The sequence below is a fragment of the Thamnophis elegans genome, chromosome 4 (genome assembly GCF_009769535.1).
Source record: "Thamnophis elegans isolate rThaEle1 chromosome 4, rThaEle1.pri, whole genome shotgun sequence".
Taxonomy (NCBI): Eukaryota; Metazoa; Chordata; class Lepidosauria; order Squamata; family Colubridae; genus Thamnophis; species Thamnophis elegans.
Genome location: NC_045544.1, coordinates 91,556,576 through 91,576,211, shown reverse-complemented (window position 1 = coordinate 91,576,211; position 19,636 = coordinate 91,556,576). Strand labels below are relative to the sequence as shown.

Genomic DNA, 19,636 nt, shown 5'->3' with positions numbered 1-19,636 from the left:
AAATCAAATTCTATTTTTAAGACTGGCAGGGCAAAGGGCTACATATAAACACTGACAGGAGAAACTCTGACATTTTTGCTGCTCTCTGAACTCAGTCAATGAACTCCTCAGCAATGAGGTTACCTACCCAGGTAATGACATATCTGCAGAAAGCAACCAAGTTCATTGAGGAGCAAGAACCCATTCACTGTCAATTCCTTCTTAGCGCATAATCTCTACTGAAGACTATAAAACTGTTTATTGCCCCCTAAAAATAATTCTCAACCCGATGAGGGTTTTTCTCAACCTGAAGCATTTTCAGACCAGATGTCTTAATATCTTTCAGATGCTATTTTGTAGCATGCTGTCTCCATAAACTGGATATGCCCTCCCAGTGTCTGCAATACCCTGAGCTGGTTTAGATTGCAGGAAACTGTAGTCCAATAATTTTTCTAGGACAAATAGGTGAAATCAGATACAAATTTTCAATTTTAGTCACAAATTGACTTCCGTGGACCTTACTTCATACGTAAGTGGTCAATAGAGAGGATGACATAAGTGCACTAACGTGCTTATCGTCCTTTTCCCTTGTAGTTTTATTCTCTTATTCTTGTTCTCGTTTTTGTTTTACAAATTCCAATAAAAAAGGTGGCGGCAAAAAACAGCTGCTTTTACGTAAGGTAAGAGAAGCCGAAGTATAACCGTAAGGTGGAGAAAACCGGGTGTGGATCTCCACCAATCTTTTCCTCCAAGCTAACTAGCCTCTTAATATTCCAGAAACAGTTTAGGAACCTTTTTTAAAAAAATGCCACTCCGCCTTCGAAACCTAGGAAGATGCTCCGAATGAGGAGCGCGTACATAGCTACTCCTGCCACCCCTTCCCCCGATGCCTCACGAGTTGGGTCTGAGGGATTAGACGCGCGATGCAGCAATCTGTGAAAGGTGAGAGACTGCCAAAATGACAGCCGGGACCAGCTGCCACGCTAATCCTTTCCACGTAGCCGAAGGGGAGGCCTCGACCTCGAAGAACGAGACTCACCACAACCCCAGTTCCCCAAACGAGGTCGGGCAACCTTGGGAGCCTTTTTGGCTCAAGTCGCAGCCTAGCCTCGTTTCTCCACGACTGGCGGAGCCGCCATAGCGCAAAAACCTCTCCGTCCCCTCATTGGCTTAGAACCTCTCCTTCGGAACGTCTCCCGATCGAAGAGGCTAAGTGCGCATGCGGAAGCCGGCATCCTGTTTTTGGTGACTCCGAAGTGCGCTAGCTGAAAAGCGCTCTTCCTTCAATCTCTGCCTGGAGCCCCTGGGATGGTCGTTGGCGGGTGGGGGAAGCGAGGGCGGAGCTCAGCCGGGGAGTGAGGGCTAAATGCAAAGCGCGCCGAAGAGAGCAAACGAAGCATCCCCAAAGCGAAGGACGGGCGGGAAGCGCTTGACCAGCATGTGAGAAGGCAGGCTGGAAGTGGCCGCGGGCACACTTGCTTTGGGGAGGCGGAAGGGAAAAGAGGCGGCCACGTGTATCGGTTCTCCTTGCGGTAGATAAGGGAGGTTCGTAGCAAGGGTCCGACGGCAGGTAGGCTTGGGCGGGGCGAAGGCCTCAGGTCGGGGGAGCGAGAATGGGCGGGGAGGAAACGGAGATGGCCGAGCCCGGGGAAAGAAGCGAGACCAGCGGCGAAGAAGCCACGGTGCCTGCCCTCCAGCTCAATGGATACCTGGCCGGTAAAGAGCCGGACGACAGCGGCAACTGCCTCTCTTTGGTGACCGAGAAGGATGCGGAGGTTGGAAGCATCTCCGTTTCCTTTGCTGATCTCGAGAAGTATCCAGAAGCAGAAGCGATGCTGTCTGACTGTACCGTGGCGGTGAAACTGACCCCTCGGCTTTCCAAACGGAGGCTGGTGGTGCTGGCCGTGTTCAGCTTCTACTCGCTAGTCAATGCCTTCCAGTGGATCCAGTACAGTATATTGACCAGTGTCTTCACTCGCTACTATAATGTTCATTCTTCTGAAATTGACTGGCTCTCCATATCATATATGGTGGCATATGTGCCTCTCATATTTCCGGCCACTTGGTTGCTGGACAAGCGTGGCCTCCGTGTCACTGCCTTGCTGGGATCTGGACTGAATTGCTTGGGGGCCTGGATTAAGTGTACCAGCGTCCAGCCACATCTCTATCTGGTCACTCTGCTGGCTCAGATTGTGTGTTCCGTAGCCCAGGTCTTCATTTTGGGCTTGCCCTCCCATATTGCTTCTGTTTGGTTTGGACCCAAAGAAGTGTCCACTGCTTGTGCTGTAGCTGTTCTGGGCAATCAGGTGAGTGGTAAAAGAGGAGAAAGAGTTGCGTGAGATATGGATGTTGATGGATAACTTTGGTGAGAAAAAATAAGCACATTTGGGTTTAAGAAAAAAAATCTAGTTTCCATTCTTTTTTCCATAGTTAGATGAGCACTTATCATGCATAACCTGGTTGGCATTGGTGATTGAAGCAATTAACTTGAATAAGCAAGGACATTTATAACTGAATAATTAGCCTTCATATATTTAATCCAAAACCTTGCTATTTAAATTTGTATCTTCTGTCTGATGCTATAATGTCAGTTAGGCATCATAATATAAGTTTTCATTTTTCAGTTATAACCCTCTAATAATTGTGGAACTAATAATATAGAAATAGCATATTTCAAAGAAAATATTTTCTGCAAGAGTTTTGATATTTTAATATTCAGAAAATCAGTTAGGAAAACAAGTGAGTATAAAAAGGTTATTGTAACATTCTTGCATTCTAAATATAGTTCTGCACATTAATTCAGAAAAATCACATCATTTAAATATAATGAATTAGAACTGTTACTAGCTGTTGATTTCCTGATGAAAAAGTTCTTTCAGTATTTTTCCATGTGATAGAAACTTTCAGGTTTATGTTATTATTAATACTATTTTAAAGGGTATCACCAAATGTGTTGGTAGAAATATGTTTGGATTTCAAAAAAACATTCATGCAATCCTTTATCAAACATTCACTATAACGGCTATAGGAGTATTAAGAGTATTCAACTTTTTAAGAATTGGTTAATGGTTAAAAGATAAGGGAGCAGAGAAAATAGACAATTTCATGTTGACTGCTGTGTCCCTAAAATGTATAAAACTGGAATAGGAGTACCTCAAAGATTAGGGGATTATATCAAATTTTCTGTTAGACAATACTACAGTATTTAAAGCTTTTTTTCTTAAAAGCAGAGAAAAAAGGTTTAGAAAGAGGTGTAAAACATATGTACGATGAAAAATGTTTTCTTCCTCTCAGTATCACAAGTAATTCATTATAAAACAAAAATGCTAAAGAAAGTATGTTACCATATAATGCATAATTAGATATGGTGATGATCGTAAATTTAGGTTGTTTTAAAGGGGAGTTAGACAGATTTTGGGGGTAGTTGATCTGTTTATATCTATAATTCTTAATGGTTGCATACTACTCCCAGAGGCTTAGGTGTGAGAGCTTAAATAGAAGCTTTTAGGAAGAAACAGTAAATCAAGGCTATTTCTTTACTGCTTATGATTATGCATTTGAATGAATTTTGGAGTGTTGTATCGTACTGTTTTGGCCAGATTGACCTATGCTAGTCTAATAGATCTATGTTTTCAGATTTATTCTAACACAATTTTCTTTTTATTTTAATAGCTAGGCACAGCAATTGGCTTTTTACTGCCTCCAGTTTTAGTTCCAAATACATATGATAACCTGGATCTTATGGGACATAATATCAGCATAATGTTCTATGGCACAGCAGGAGTATCTACTTTCCTCTTTTTATTAACAGCGGTTGGTATGTAAAACATTATTTCAATCTAATTATAACAACAATAATAATAAATAATTTGTAAATTGAAGTTGAGCGATTATGGAGGAAGAAATCAATAGTTGTACCAATAGTAATAGCCCTTGGAGCAAAGGACTGCCTAGATACATGGAATTTTTGAACTTATTAGACCTGGATATCCTGACTTTACAAAAACCACTCTACTCTGAACTGCCTATATCAGGGGTGTCAAACTTGTGGTCTGCGGGTTGGATATATCACATGCTGGCCTTGCCCATCCTGTTTTTTAGCGAAGTGGGGGGAAAAAGTCATAAGTCACATGACCACAATGTCATGGCACGTGTTTGACACCCTTGGCCTATATATTCAAATGTTACCTTAATTGCTCTTAGGTCCCTGGTTGGGACTTGAACTAATTTTTACTAGTCCCAGACTGTGAATCAAATTGAAGATTAACCATAATAATAATAATACAAGAATTATATCAATGTATTATAATTAAAGTTTTGTTTTGTTTTTCCTAGAATTAGCTGTAATTACAAATTATAACATATTTATGAGAAGATAGTAAGGAAAAGTATAATGAGATGTTTAGATTAAGAGGACTAAGAAGCAAATTGAAGGAAAAGAAAAAGAAGAATTACCAGAATTGTACTAAAACATGACTAGAAGAATTATGGAGTTAAGATAAACAATGTAAAATATTACAATAACCAAGGAGAGATTGCAAAATCTAAATCCTATGATGCAACACTTGATAAGGAACGGGGAAACATCAAACAAAAAAAATGTATCTGATATTAATGAAGGAAAAAAGATGGTACTAGCTGTGGAAACATAATATGGCATTAATGCTGCTGCCGGTCACTGTAGTTCTATCAGTACTCATATAGAATAACATAACTATGATGCAGTTCCTTTGCTGAGCTTGGCAAATTCAGGACAATGAAGTGACACATTATATTCTAAGGTTTCAAATGATCATTAGAATGCATAGTATGTGAGCAACTGACAATCAAAATTGGAAAAATAAATGACTGTTAAATTCTAGTAAGCAAATTAATTCATAAAAGGTTGGATGCTGCAGCTTCTGACACTTATAAAATCTTGTTTATAAAAGGGCAAGTTCTACTTTGAAAGAGGAGAGTGGTTCAGTTGCCATTCTTATCATTCTCAAGATAAAGAGGATGACTATGGATCAGTAAATTTTAGGAACCTCTCAGTTGGGAAGGGAAGTTTTGTGGACAAAGATCCTTTGCTCATTACATATGAAAAAGTGGAATTAGTTCTGTGATACCTACAGGTAGTCCTTGACTTACCACCAAATTGGGGCCAAAATTTCAGTTGCTAAGTAAGACAGTTGTTAAGCGAGTTTTGCCCCATTTTAAGACTGCTTGCTTTCCATAGTTGTTAAATGAATCACTGCAGTTCTTAAGTTAGTAACACGGTTATTAAGTGAATCTTGCTTCCTCATTGACTTTGCTTGTCAGAAGGCCTCAATAAGTGATCACATGACTCCACGACACTGCAACCATCATAAATATGGGTCAGTTGCTAGGCAGCTGAATGTTGATCACGTGATCATGTGGTGCTGCAATAGTCGTAAGTGTGAAAAACTGTTATAAGTCACTTTTTCAGTGCCATTGTAACTCTGAATGGTCATTAAACAAACTTGTAAGTCAAGGACTACCTATACTTCTAACACATTGACTTTCAGGTTTTATAGTGACTGAAATTCCAAGTTATCCCAGTATCTGTGCATTTATGAAAACATAGAAACATGCTTCCTTTATTATATTGATAATTTATTACATATGAAGGTGCATCTAAAACAGTTCCATCATGATAAAATGTTATATACTTAATATGTTTTTGTTTTCTCCCTAGTGTTTAAGGAAAAACCCAAATATCCCCCAAGTCAATCTCAGGCTGTTCTCCTGGATCCATCTTCAAAAGATCACTCCTATAAACAATCAATACTCAATTTGTTCAGGAATTTTCCTTTTATTCTTTTGCTGATAAGCTATGGTGAGCATTTATTTAACTTAAATATGTGTGTACTAAATATAGTTTTGTTTTTATAACCTGGCTTTCTTCTTGTACTTTAGAGATTTATTTGCTAAGAGATATTTATTAAATTGATATGCCACCCATCTCACTATTGAGTTACGTAATTGCTATTATAAATGCATATAAAATTCTAAATTATTAATATTCATGTTAGAAGCATTAAGATTAAACATTCACATTAATTCTGTATACAGATATTATTCAATTTAAGCACTACTGCATACTATTCTGAACCTGTATTAATATTGTTGAACTTTTTAATTCTGTGGTATATAGTGTTTAATTGTTCAAAAATAAGGTAATGGATTTTGAAATAAAATGTCTATTTATAATTACTTAAATATTTGTGGCAGGAAAAGACAAATGTAGCAAAATTACTTTCTCTATTTGTAGCATTTTTCAAGAAACTTCAATATGTTGTCTAAGTTTCATACCATTCATACTGAGACAGTAGTAGTATTTGCAGCTTAGAGCATAATGTAAATTCTGAGGATTGTCCTGATACCATTGGGCTATTGTTGGTGAAGGAGCAAGGGAGCCATAAGAATGATTCCTAAATGTGCAGTGATGTAGCTGTGTTTATACAATTCTCTCATAAGAGAATGGGAAGCTGTCACTATTCTATATAATTTGGAATATTGTGGTAGACCTGACAAGATCAAGTCATGTCATGCTTCCTCTCTTTTGACCTCATAGAACCTCGTAGAACCCCAGCCAAAGATTTATTGAAGAGCTGTTGAGTAATGTGAAACTGGAGATGACGAAAGTGTTGGGGCATTAGACTCGAGTCTATTATCATATAGCCATAAGACTATTTGAAAATTACTTTTTTCAGTGATCCCTCCCCCGCTAGATTTTTGCCTATGGCAAAAATGATGAATGGAATTTAGATTTCATTTCTACTTGTTCACAGTCCTCCCCATAGTTCATTGACTGTTTGGGTATCTCCCTTTCAGTATGCTGTGCAGTGCTTCTGTTTATGCCTGTCTTGATGGCAAGTAGGAGATGAGCCCATGCAGGGCAAAAAGATATTCTGGGAGCCTAGGTTTCATTTCCTTTTCAGATGTTCTGTGTTTTATGAGTTTGGCTTCATTTATTTTCTGTAATGATGCCAGTACTTTTGATAATTTCATTGTAGGAATTATGACTGGAGCCTTTTACTCAGTGTCAACTTTACTAAACCAAATGATATTAGCTCACTATGAGGTAAGTTTTTATAGAATTCCTTATTGAATCAAAATTAGTGCCCTGCTTGTTTTGTCATTGCCAATTTTGATTTGTTCAGGAGTTAAGCATACAGGATGTGGGAGATCTGTCATTAGGGAAAAGAATAATAGTTTGATATGCTATCTGATTATGGATTATTTTATTTTTACCTCAGATAAAAAGGTTGAAATTTGTAGAAGGAATAAAAGATGGGTTTGTCACTCTGAGAATCATGAAAAATGAGCATTTCATCTTCCAATCTTTGAGAATACTGTCTTAAAATACTGCACTTTTGTAGACTTAGGTTGCATCTATTTCCTTATTTCTTTATAAATCCTTGTCTTAATAAAATTGGTAATAGAATAATCTTTAATAGTTTTTTTTATAATTGAAAGACTTACCTAATTACATTATCTGAAAATGAGCTATAAACTAAAATATATGGCTATGCATATATAGTTTCACTCCCAGTTTACTATTGCCGTACTTTGAATTTTCTTATGCTTGGTATTTGCCTACAAAAATGATTGATAAATTTTACTAATTTTTTAATAGATTGACTTTTGAAAAAGTGAATTAGAATGAACTTGCTTAATCATTTCATTATTGTGTAATTTCATAATTATATTACATAAAGGGAGAAGAGATAAATGCAGGTAGGATTGGCCTCACACTTGTGGTAGCTGGAATGGTTGGCTCTATTATTTGTGGCTTATGGCTGGATCATACCAAGACATACAAGTAGGTATATGAATTGGAATAGCAAATGTTTAAATTCATATGTTATGCTGTAGTTATAATATGAAGGCTGAGTAGTTTAATAGAGATTTTATAGAAATATAGAGAGAGTGCAATTGTGCCTTTTGTTAATTAGTTAAATGTGTCTATGTGTGAAAAGAGAAGTAGGTTTATGAGGAGTCCTTGGTGCTCTCTGAGCTTGCTTGTTTTCTTGAAGAGATTTCATTACTAATTATATAACATTATCAGTGTTAGTCACTGTCACTGTCATTGACTAGCACTGATGATCTTACCTACTTTGGATTATAAAATGTCTGCAAGAAAAAATGTTTAGCAAGCACCAAGCAATCCCTCACGTCAACCCAGAGCTATAAATATTCTCCTTTATTAGAATTATGTTTAACCATTTTCGGAAAGCTGCTGGCTATAATTCATAGCTCATTTTTTGGTTTTTGACAAAGGACCAAAATTTCTTGGTTTAATTCTAAGTGGAATCTCTGGTTTTATCAATGCCAGGAACTTTGTGCCAAAGATCATGCCACAGAACTTCCTGCTGGCTCCCCATTGACTTCGCTTGTTGGAAGCCAGTGGGCAGTTGTAAGCTGCGGTCACATCCTTGCTTAACAACCTTCACTTTTCACTTAATGATGGCACGGGGATTGTCAGGATTGCTGCTGTTAAGCAATGAAGTCACACAAAGTCACACTTTAGGAGCACATCACAAAAGTTTACAATAGAATTTCCAGTCCCAATTACTATGGTAATCCAAGGAATACCTCTATTGTTAGGTGGCAAAAGAAGGCAAATATACATTTAAAAAATGTATATTTTTATTTGACCCCTGTGTTATGAAATTATAGCAAAAATAATTTGTGTGTTTTTTTTCTACAGACAGACCACATTAGTTGTATACATCCTCTCTTTTGTTGGGATGGTCGTATTTACATTCACCTTGAACTGTGGAAACCTTCTAGTTGTATTTATGACTGGTGGAGTACTTGGGTAAGGCTTTTTGCAATAAAATATACTGCAATGCTAATTCAGGAAGATTAAATATATTCTATATTATTAAAGTGCTTATTTTCTAGTGGAATATATTTCCACCAAAGGTGGATTTTTGTAACTGGATTTTCTAATTATTGGAGTAAGCTAGAAAATCCATTGCCCTAATAGTAATAAATACTGAAGAATAATTTTGATACAAATAGTAGGGATTATTGCTAATTTACACTTTGGCTTTTTATGTCAGTTTCTTTATGACAGGTTACCTGCCCCTTGGTTTTGAATTTGCTGTGGAAATTACATACCCAGAGTCAGAAGGCACTTCATCAGGGCTTTTGAATGCTTCAGCACAGGTAATGAGGAATTTTACTAGAATCTTGAAGTTTTGAGTTCAGATAATTTTATCACTTCAGTGATGCTGTTTTCATAAATAGGTAAGTAGCAAAGATTAAGGAAACAGCTTTCAGAAAGCTCTGAAAATCATAGTAAATATTCAGAGCTTTCCCAAAGCTTGCAGCATCTCTATTGAAAATATTTTAAAAATAGCATATATGTTGTAACAATTGCATTACTATGCAAAAAAAAAATCACACAAAAATATTTGTCCTTTGCTGAATTAATATTGGCACTGTGAAAAATGAATTTGTGGCTACCCAGTCAACTAACTATTTTTCTCATATCTCTGTTTATGCTTGGAATAATACTTTTTCTAGAGTAAGCTATTTTCCATTAGAATGGCAGGGTAATTCTGGGGTGCCCTCCCCCCCCCGAACAAATTTGCAGGCCATGAGTAGTACACTTTTAATATGAGAGCACACTGTTCTTTTCTGAAAACAGTGCGTAAACAAAATCCCATTTATGGGGCACAATAGGAAATAACGGGCAGAGTTCATGGAACTCAAGGAGAATTGGCAGAGTTAAATTCTGAAATGTTTTCTTATAAACAATTACAGATATTTGGGATCGTCTTTACATTGATCCAAGGGAAGCTTACAACAGATTACAATCCTCGTGCTGGAAATATTTTTCTCTGTGCATGGATGTTTATAGGTATCATTTTAACAGGTAATAACTTAAAACATTCTCAAATTATGTTTTTGTTCTTAGTGAATATGAAATCTGTCCAAAGCAGGAGTGTCAAACTCAATTTCATTGAGGGCTGCATCAGGGCTGTTGTTGACCTCGGGGGGCAGGGTGGGATGTGACTGACTGGATGGGTGTGACCAGGTGGTTGGGCGTGGCCAGCTTGATGTCACTCACTGGGTATGGCCAGGTGGGTAGGCACAGCCACTGCCCAAACTGCTAGCATATACACTGGGCTGAAGCCACACTCGCCCAATGTTTCCTCTTTGCATTGGGTAGACTGGGCCAAAGCGATGCGGGATGGCCCCTTACATTTTCCAGGACAGCCCCGCAGGCTGGATCTGACCACATTGCAGGATGGATCCGGCCCACAGGCCTTGTGCTTGACACCCCTGTTCCATGTGCTTGACACCCCTGTTCCAAAGGCTTAAGTCATCTTTATTTGAAACTGTAAAACTCCTTTTATTACCAAAAACATATCATATCTTACAAGAATCAAAATACAATGCATCATAACGGTAAAGCAAATAAATATTTGTCAACATTTTAAATATGTTAACAGCAAAGGAAGAGCAGTAAGAAACAAGATTGGTTAAACAGGCTGTGGGGATTTGCCTACTTTTTTGTTTGTATAGTGTCTCTATTCAGGTAGTCCTCAGCTTACAAGCATTTGTTTAGTGATCTTTCAGTGTTACAGTGACACTGAAAAAAGTTACTTATGACATTTTTTCACACAACCATTGCAGCATCCTTGTGATCACGTGATCAAAATTCAGATGCTTGGCAACTGACATGTACTGTGTTTCCCTGAAAGTAAGACCCAACCATAAAATAAGCCGTAGCATTATTTTTCCAGATGCTCATATTAGCCTTACCCCCAAAATAAGCTCCAGTTAAGATTGTCAGCCAGAGAGACACATTTTAGTACCGTATTTCTCCAAAAACAAGACCAAAATTAATGACCAAAAATTAATATAAGATCTGGTCTTATTTTTGGGCAAACACAATAGTTATGATTATTGCAATGTCTTGGGGTCATGTGATCACTCTTTGTGACCTTCTGAGGCTAAGTTAATGGGGAAGCCGAATATACTTAATAATCATGTTACTAAACTTAAGAACCATGTGATTCATTTAAACTCTGGCAAGCAAGGTCGTAAAATGGGGCAAAATTCACTTAACTGTCTTGCTTAGCAATGGAAATTTTGGTCTCAATTGTGGTCATGTACCTGTATCTTTTATGAATGTCTTTCATCACTATGTTTGTTCCTTTTAACCTGGATTAAAGCCTAAACTGAAAAGTTGATTAGCATGTAGGTCAGTCATAAGATCTTCCTCAATAATTTATGCATAGTATCTAAGAGAAATCAATATTAGGATCTCTCTTAAGATACACAGTATTGCAATGGTGGTGAATATCTGTAGCTCAGGTGTAGGATGAGAGTAGGGTTTCGTTACCAGGCTAGGTAATCCTCTAAACTCCACTGAAAATGTTACTTAGTCTGGTAACAGAACGTTCGGAAATCAACCCACAAGTTCAGAGAACAAACCTCCACCCTCCTATATGATATTGTATTTTGATATATTGTGATACATTTTAAGAAATATCTAATCTCAGATATTGCCTGAGGCTCTGAAAATCATTAAAGGCACACAGAGTTACTTCCTTTATTGTTCCTCACCTACAGACACAAATCCTGCCCAAAATAAAACAATTACTACCTCATTAAAATATACCCTGAGAACTTCTAGGGATGAGCTGTCAGCTATTTCCTTCTCCAGCACATGGATAAATATACCTGGAAACATCTACCTACCTATCCACCCTCTCTCTCTCCCTATGTACTGTATTTCTCTCTCTCTCCCCCCTCTATCTACCTATATACCTACCTACCTACTCACTCTCTCTCCCACCTATCTACTGTATTTCTCTCTATTTTTCTCTCTATCCCTCTACCTACCAACCTACCTACTCCCTCTCTCTCCCTACTTATCTACAGTATATATATATATCTCTCTCTACCTACCTATCTACACTTTCTCCCTACCTACCTAATGTATCTCTCTTTCTTTCTTTCTTTCTCTCTCTCTCTTTAGCTACCTACCTACCTAACTACTCACTCTCCCTCCCTCCCTACTGTATTTCTCTCTCTTTCTCTCCCTCTCTATCCCTCTATTTACCTACCTACTTTAAAAAAAAATTGCCTCTTTAAAACCTGGGTGCGTCTTATACTCCAAAAATATGGTGGTTGTTCAATCAGTTTGCCTACTTATCTGCATCAGTTTCATTGCAGTACAACAGCTGCTGTTCAATCCCCATGTTATCTTGATATCATCACCCATCACCAAAATATCCTCTCCCTGATCTAGATTTGCACTTTTGATTAATATGTTTTAGTATTTACTCATATAACTATTTTTCACTTTAGAAATAGCTGAAAAACATTGCAATAAAGTATTAGATATTCTGCAGAAGACTGCTGACATTAATGTGTTGGTATCTGTAGGACAATTAACAAAGCCAAACTAAAAAAAATCACCAGAGTGAATGTATTTGAATTGATATTTCATATTATTTCTTTTATTTTTAGCTTTAATTAAATCTGATTTGCGAAGGCACAATGTAAATTCAGGGATTGTAACTGGGGACATTAAATCTGTAAGTAATTTTAATCTTTAAATTTATTGTGATATAAGTTTAACTCACTTTCATTATATTGTCAGTTCTTTTGGGTAAATGTCAGAAAATATTTTTGCCTCTTTTTTATTAGATGTTTGAAAACCCAATGTATTATTTGCTGTTTCTGAAGAATCTTCCAGTTTATCCAATTTTTATCCTAATTCTGTCTGCAGCATATGTGGAAGACGGACCACTGAGAAATAGGGTGTTGGTAACTTACTTGATACGCCTCTTCTAATAAGGTGGACATAGCATCCATGCATGGGTTGACACTGTTCGTGCTCTGATTGGACTGAGTCTGATTACTAATTAATTAACCACTATATAACCAGTCTCCATGAGTGGTATCATCCAGTTTCCGGAGAAGAGAAAAAAAGACAGACTCCACGTGTTATCCAAACAAATTTCAACTTTAGTGATCCAAAGAAAGAGAACATTACCAATATGTCAATACAAACATCCGAAATTAGAACAAAAGCAGTTCTAGAAAGACAAGGAACAATCAAAATAAGGGCCGGGCTGGATGCTATCTCCACCTTATTAAAAGAGGCGTATCAAGTAAGTTACCAACGCCCTTTCTCAATAAGGGTGGAGATAGCATCCATGCATGGGACATACCCAAGCCGTATAACCCTCAAGGGTGGGCAATAGACTGTTCCGAAACTGACCCTTCCAACTAAACGGCCTGCAGCACTCTCCTTCTGAAAGCAGCATCAGCTGATGCGAACTTGTCAAGTTTGTAATTGTGTATGAAATGAGACGGAGAGGCCCTTGTAGCCGCCCTACAAATCTCATCCAGAGAAGCCTGCATCGCCCATGCTGTCATGGTAGCAGTGCTCCTTGTAGAGTGGGCCGTTACCCCTGCTGGCCTCGCCTCCTGGCGTGAGTCATATGCTGCTGCAATGCAACATCTAACCCACCTTCCAATGGTCGCCACCGAAACCCTTTGCCCAAGGGAAGAAGACTGAAACGAAACAAAGAGGGCTTATGAATGTCTGTGATCAACCGTGCAATCAATGTAAACTCTTAACGCCCGATGCACATCTAACTTGTGCCAACGACGTTCCAATTCATGTCTGGATGAGGGACAAAAATTTGGCAACACCGCCACCTGTGTGCAGTGAAATCAAGACCCCACCTTTGGCATAAAGGAAGGGTCCAATCTGAGGACCACCCAATCCTCATGGAATCTACAGAGGTCATCCTGCACAGATAAGGCATGCAGTTCGAATATAAGCCTTGCTGATGTCACGGCCACCAGGAATGCTGCCTTCCAGGTAAGTAATTGTAAAGACACTTCCCGAAGGGGCTCAAATGGTGGATCTATCAGGGCCTCCAGAACTTTAGCCAGATCCCAGGTCAGATATCTATGCACTGCTAGGGGCTTTAGATTAACCACCCCTTTCAAGAACCCTCAGATGTTGGGATGATGTGCTAACAATTGTCCCCCACCCCAGGTAAATACCCAGGCGACCACCAGTCTCTTAAGAGTGTTGGGTGACAACCCCTTCTCCAAACCATCCTGTAGAAATTCCAGAACCTGAGGGATGGTAGATTGAACTGGTGAGATATGTTTGGTCGCACACCAACAAGAAATTTTTTTCCAGGTGGCATTATAAATGCGGACCGTTGATGGTCTCCTGGAGGGCTATATGGTAGAAATGACCCTGTCTGAGAGATTGCTGTCCCTCAGCGCGAGCCACTCAACTGCCAGACGGTCAGCTGCAGCCACTGAGGGTCTGGGTGTTCCAGAGACCCCTGGGTGAGGACAACCTTGTCTGGTGGAATCCTCCAAGGTTTCGCCACCAACAGTGACCGCAGGTCAGCAAACCAGGGGCGTCACGGCCAGTGAGGTGCCAGAAGGATGATCTCCGATCTGACGCAGATGACCCTGGGGAGAAGAGGAATCGGGGAATGCATAGAGCAGGCCTCTGGGCCAGTGGCAGTGAAGGGCATCCACTGCTTTTGCTCCAGGGGTGCTGAACCACGTGAAAAACCTCGGCAGCTGGGTGTTGTCCGCGGTGGCAAACAGGTCGATGATCGGGATACCGAAATGCTGTGCTGAAAAAGACAAGGATGTAGACACCATTCGGCTTGGTCAACCTTAGCCCTGCTAAGCCAATCAGCAGTGACGTTTGTGATGCCCGATATGTGCTCTGCTGAAATGGACCAGAGATTCTCCTCCGCCCAGGAAAATAAGACATTCGCTTTTGCCATAAAATCACCTGATATAGTATCCCCGTCTATTAATATGGGCGTTGGCTGCCATATTATCAGTTAGAACAAGTCCATGTTGGCCGGAGACGGAGTCCTGAAAACTCAATAGGGCTAATCTTATGGCCCGTAGCTCCAACCAGTTAATGCTTTTCTCTGCCTCCTCTCGTGACCATTGGCCTTGTGCCATTTGTGTCCCCAAATGGGTCCCAACCGTACAGACTAGCATCAGTGGTAACTGTCACTCTATTAGAAATCCTAAAATGACACCCGGTCTCTATGGCTGGTGACCTCCACCAGTGGAGGGAGTGGCAAACCTCCCTGGGCAATGGGACCTTAGTCAAGGAGACACTGCAATTAGACTTCTGGTAGGGGAGAAGGAACCATTGCAACTCCTTGTGTGCAGTCTAGCCTAGGGGACAATGGAAATGGTAGATACCATCTTCCCCAATAATTTGGAAAGTGTGGCCAGGGATACCCGGTGTTTCGATCTGCCTAAGACTGTCGAGGAGGTCCTCAGAAAGGAAAACCTGACCTGCCTCCGTATCTATCCAAGCTCCCAAATGTAAAATACAAGTCATAGGGGTAAAATGGCTCTTGGCTTCATTGATGGAGAATCCATGTCCCCTCAATACATCTAATGTGAGGCGAAGGTCGTCCACCGCCTTGTCCCTGAAACTTGATTTTACCAATATGTAATCTAGATAAAGTTGCACCCTGACAGGGATGGAGCGTAAATGGGCCGAAAACCCGGGGCACGGAAGAAAGGCCAAAGGGTAATGCCCTGTACTGATAATGATGTGACATGTAACAGAAATGCAAGAACTGACGATATTCTCTCCGGATGGACACATGCAGGTACGCCTCCGTGAGGTCAACTGAGGTTAGAAAATCGCTTTCGTGAATACCTTCCAGAATGGTGATTAAGGAATGCATTTTAAAATGTCTGTACTTGACAAACTTGTTTAATCGTTTCAAATCAAGGATGACCCTCCACCCTCCAGAGGCCTTAGGTATCACAAACAGAACAGAATAGAAACCACAGCCGGCTTGGTCAGCCGGTACCTCTTGTATAGCCCTAATCTCGAGCAAATGCTGTATAGCAGACTGCATAAGGGACCTCCTCTGGGGGTTGTTAGAAACAGGGCAACGAAGAAAGAACTTTGGAGGTGTGGAAACAAACTCCAAGGCCAGACCGAACCCGACCATGGCTCTAACCCAGGCATCAGTAGTTATGGCCTCCCATTGGTCAGCAAAAAAACGTAACCTGCCTCCAATGGGGAACTGTTCCTGAGAGGGATTAAGTTTTGCCGTGATTTTCGGTTACTGCCTCCCCGAAAGGGACGCTTAGATTGATTACTCTTCTGCTGCCGATACTGTGGTTGCCTAGACCGCTGAAAGAACCCTCCCTGTGGGTGATAACCCGAAGGAGAGTACTCCGGCTGTCCGGTTGGACCCCCATACTCCTGGGCATGAAAGGGCTGTCTTCTAGGGTAAGGAGTCAGGAGTGAGAACCCCTTCTTGGGATTGGAGGGGAGGATTTTGTGCTTATCCTTACCCTCAATGAATAGGGGTGGTGGTGAATGAATCCCCAAAAAGGGTGCCCCCTGTATATGGCTCATATGCAAGGCGCCATTTATGTTTGACATCTGTTTGCCACTGTCGCAGCCACAAAAGTCTGTGTGAGGCTACCGAGGACGCCATTGCCCTGGAGGTGAACCAAGTAGCACTCAAAGTAGCATCTGCGGTGAATTGTACAGCAGCTACAATCTTGTTCAAGTCCTGATGGGCCCTTGAATCCCTGACAGGGATCCACCCCTGTAGCTGTTGTAGCCAGCTAAGGTTCGAGCGGGAGAAAAAGGAAGCCGCTGTTGAGGCTCGAACTGCCCAGGCTGCCTGGTGGCCCTGCTGGATGACCTGGTCAGCCCGTCTGTCCTCTGGCTTGAGTATGTCCTCTTGCACCGCTGGCATTGTGGTGTTGGTGTACAGGGCTGCGACTTGCAGGTCAATTGTTGGCCACAACAGCGCCTTGTTGAGATAGTGTGTGACATTATAGAAATGTCTATCGTTGGCTGACGGAGCTGGGCCGGACGTAGGAGTGGACCACTGATGCTGAATAGTATCGACAAACAGCTGCAGGGCCGGAATGGTGTCGTCTCCAACTTGTGCTCAGTAAACCAAACACTGGTCAACTGGGAGTGCGATGAGGGTTCCTTCACTGCTTGAGTTCCAAGCTCCGAAGCCGTCTTGGCCTTGCATAATAAGGGAGTGAACAAGTTAGATGGAAATAGGCCTGTGTAGGAAGGTTTATCAGCGACGGACCCCTCCTCATCCGACAGGTCAGCCTCCCTGATTTCGCCCTTGTCGGTGGTAGTGCCTGTGCCTCCTTCTCAGATCGATGTTGGGAGGAGGTATTCGAGTGCTTGGCACTGGAAGAGGCTTTGGATGCCTTCTTAGTCTTTGAGCTCTTACTGCTTGAAGACGAGCTCTTGTGGGAGGCCTTAGCCTGAGATGAGACTGCCCCAGCAGGGGAAAGAGAAGCCTCTGCCATAGCAAGGAGACCAGGTTCAGATTCAGCAACCTCCCTGCCAGTGTCTGAGGCGGGCTCAGGCACACTATCATTGGCCATACTCTCACCAAGGCAAAAGATGGCAGAAAATGGCATCCACAGTTCTTTGTGGGCACTCTGAGCTCTGTCCCATTCAAAATGGTGTTTGTGCCCTTTTTCGCACAGCTGAACCCCCTCAGAATGGCGCTGAGCCTCCCAGAGAAGCGCTAGGCGGCCTGTGTATTTTTCAGCCTAACCAGGCGCTCACGATTGTCCTGCTCTCTACCTGTTGGCGTGCTGCTCCTTTAAAGCGAGAGTGGCCTTGCACACACCGTTGGAGCCGGTCCGGAAATTGGTATGCTGCCCAGCCGCTGCGCAGCATTCCGGGCTCTCCCTGTCTCCGCGGCTGTCAGTTTTAAAAGGAATGGCACACTGACCGCTTTTCTCCCAAGCGCGCCATTTAAACTAAGCAGGGAGCCGATGCTCCTTGTGATGCTGAGGGGGGAGATGCGTGGCCTCTGGGCAGCAGCCCTGTGGCTTCAGGTGTCCAGAGCCCCAACATTTGGATCCAGGATACTCACAGTTGCTGCAAGGAATCAACAGTTTTGAATATCAAATTTTTAACCAATTAAGGGAGAGATAAGGATAACACGACTGTCCCAGAGTGAGTGAGTCGGAAACTCCACTCATGGAGGCTGGTTATATAGTGGTTAATTAATTAGTAATCAGTCCAATCACAGCAAGGACAGTGTCAACCCATGCATGGATGTTATCTCCACCCTTATTGAGAATGAAATAGTACAGGATAATATAATTTTATAGACAGCACTCTCTTCTATCTGAGTTGGAATTTAACAAGTATTCCATTTCATCCTGGAAATTCAGTAGCTATCGTGTTACATATTTTAAAATGACATGAACAGCATTGTAGTATTTCCTGAAATTATTACCTATTCTTTCATGTCTATGTACATAAATAAATTGCAATTATATAAGTAATTATCAATAGGTTATGTTCCATAGACAAGGGACCTAACCCACTAATAACTCATAGAGAATAATTTTCTATAATTATTTATATTGGGGTACATAATGGTCCCCAAAGCCAATAATTATTAGGTTGTTTAATCTAATATACAAAACAGTTGCAAGTAATATGATACATTTATGGAAGGCAAATGTTCAGTTGTGTATCAAATGAATGTGTATTCATCATTTGTATAAGAATATTAGGTATAATATGCTAATATTTAAATGTATGGTAAGACATGACTTGGAGGTTTCTCAATATACATGACAATATGACACATTTGTATTTAATACACAATGAGGTACACCTCATTTTCAAAAGGATTTGGACAAAACATAGTATAGTAGTACCTTAGTACTTAACTGCTTTGAAACTCATCAAACTTGGCACTCAATGCATTTTGACATGAAAATTTTATCCCAGACTTCTCATTTGTTACTTGAAATGCAAGCTAGAACTTTGGTTGGCTGGCTTGTGATTAATACATTACTCCTTATGTGTAAAATTTGGTGCTTGTTCTTTTTTGGCACTGGTCGCACCCCCCGCACCCCAAACAATTAACGATGAACACTGAGGTACCACTGTATACATTTCCATTGTTTTGAATGTTTCATTGGAATTTAGGGAATACCCTTTTTTTTACTCTGATAATATTCCATGCTAGCTTCTCACTAAATCTCCTATGTTCTGAATTTCCTTTTATTTCTTTGACAGATACCCACTAACAGTCCTATTGAAGATGAACACAATAAAACATCAAAAAACCAGTCAGAATCAAAAATGAAAAATGAAAAAAACACTAGGCTCACAACTGACATCTCTGTTATAATAAAAGAAAGTTAATGGGAGAATCACAAGAACTATAAGCCTAAAAATTGTGCTGAATGGCAGGAGTTAGCAGTGATTGTACACTAGATAAAGGAAAAGATTGTATACACTTAATGAACACATTTTAACTTTAAAATGATAATTTTCAACAATTGTTTTAAGTTTCAGTGATAAAATTCCCAGGAATTTTCCATTTCTTAATTGGAAATTGTGCACTTTCATAAAATATATTATGCTGTAAATGATAAATTAGAATCTCTTTTATCAAAATCTGCCGCAAGCTAATCCACACTTGTAATTCTTATATAGAATGTGTGCAGTGAGCAATTTGATATCAATGAAATATGTGTTTTAACTTGTTTTTATTTGAAGTACTGCCCTTCCTATAGAAGGGATTGTCTTTAGCACAATAGACAGTATAAGAAATTCATTTTTTTGGATGTGATA

At 40.3% G+C, this 19,636-nt stretch overlaps 1 protein-coding gene across 1 annotated transcript; it reads left to right on the top strand.

The window, feature by feature from the left end:
- Positions 1 to 1,592: 1,592 nt before the first annotated feature.
- On the top strand, positions 1,593 to 19,555 carry FLVCR1 (FLVCR heme transporter 1). The gene is made up of 10 exons (XM_032216065.1): positions 1,593 to 2,285; positions 3,652 to 3,796; positions 5,678 to 5,818; positions 6,999 to 7,066; positions 7,704 to 7,807; positions 8,696 to 8,806; positions 9,054 to 9,159; positions 9,760 to 9,871; positions 12,481 to 12,548; positions 19,076 to 19,555. Exons 1-10 carry the CDS (start codon positions 1,593 to 1,595, stop codon positions 19,202 to 19,204), a joined length of 1,677 nt encoding a protein of 558 aa, XP_032071956.1. The 3' UTR covers positions 19,205 to 19,555.
- Positions 19,556 to 19,636: the final 81 nt, after the last annotated feature.

Bases quoted from the DNA above. Each gene is read 5' to 3' on its own strand.
- FLVCR1 (XM_032216065.1), top strand. From the start codon at position 1,593: ATGGGCGGGGAGGAAACGGAGATGGCCGAGCCCGGGGAAAGAAGCGAG. The intron at 3,797-5,677 runs GTATGTAAAACA...TTTTCTCCCTAG, and splicing joins CTTTTTATTAACAGCGGTTG to TGTTTAAGGAAAAACCCAAA. The intron at 7,067-7,703 runs GTAAGTTTTTAT...TATTACATAAAG, and splicing joins TGATATTAGCTCACTATGAG to GGAGAAGAGATAAATGCAGG.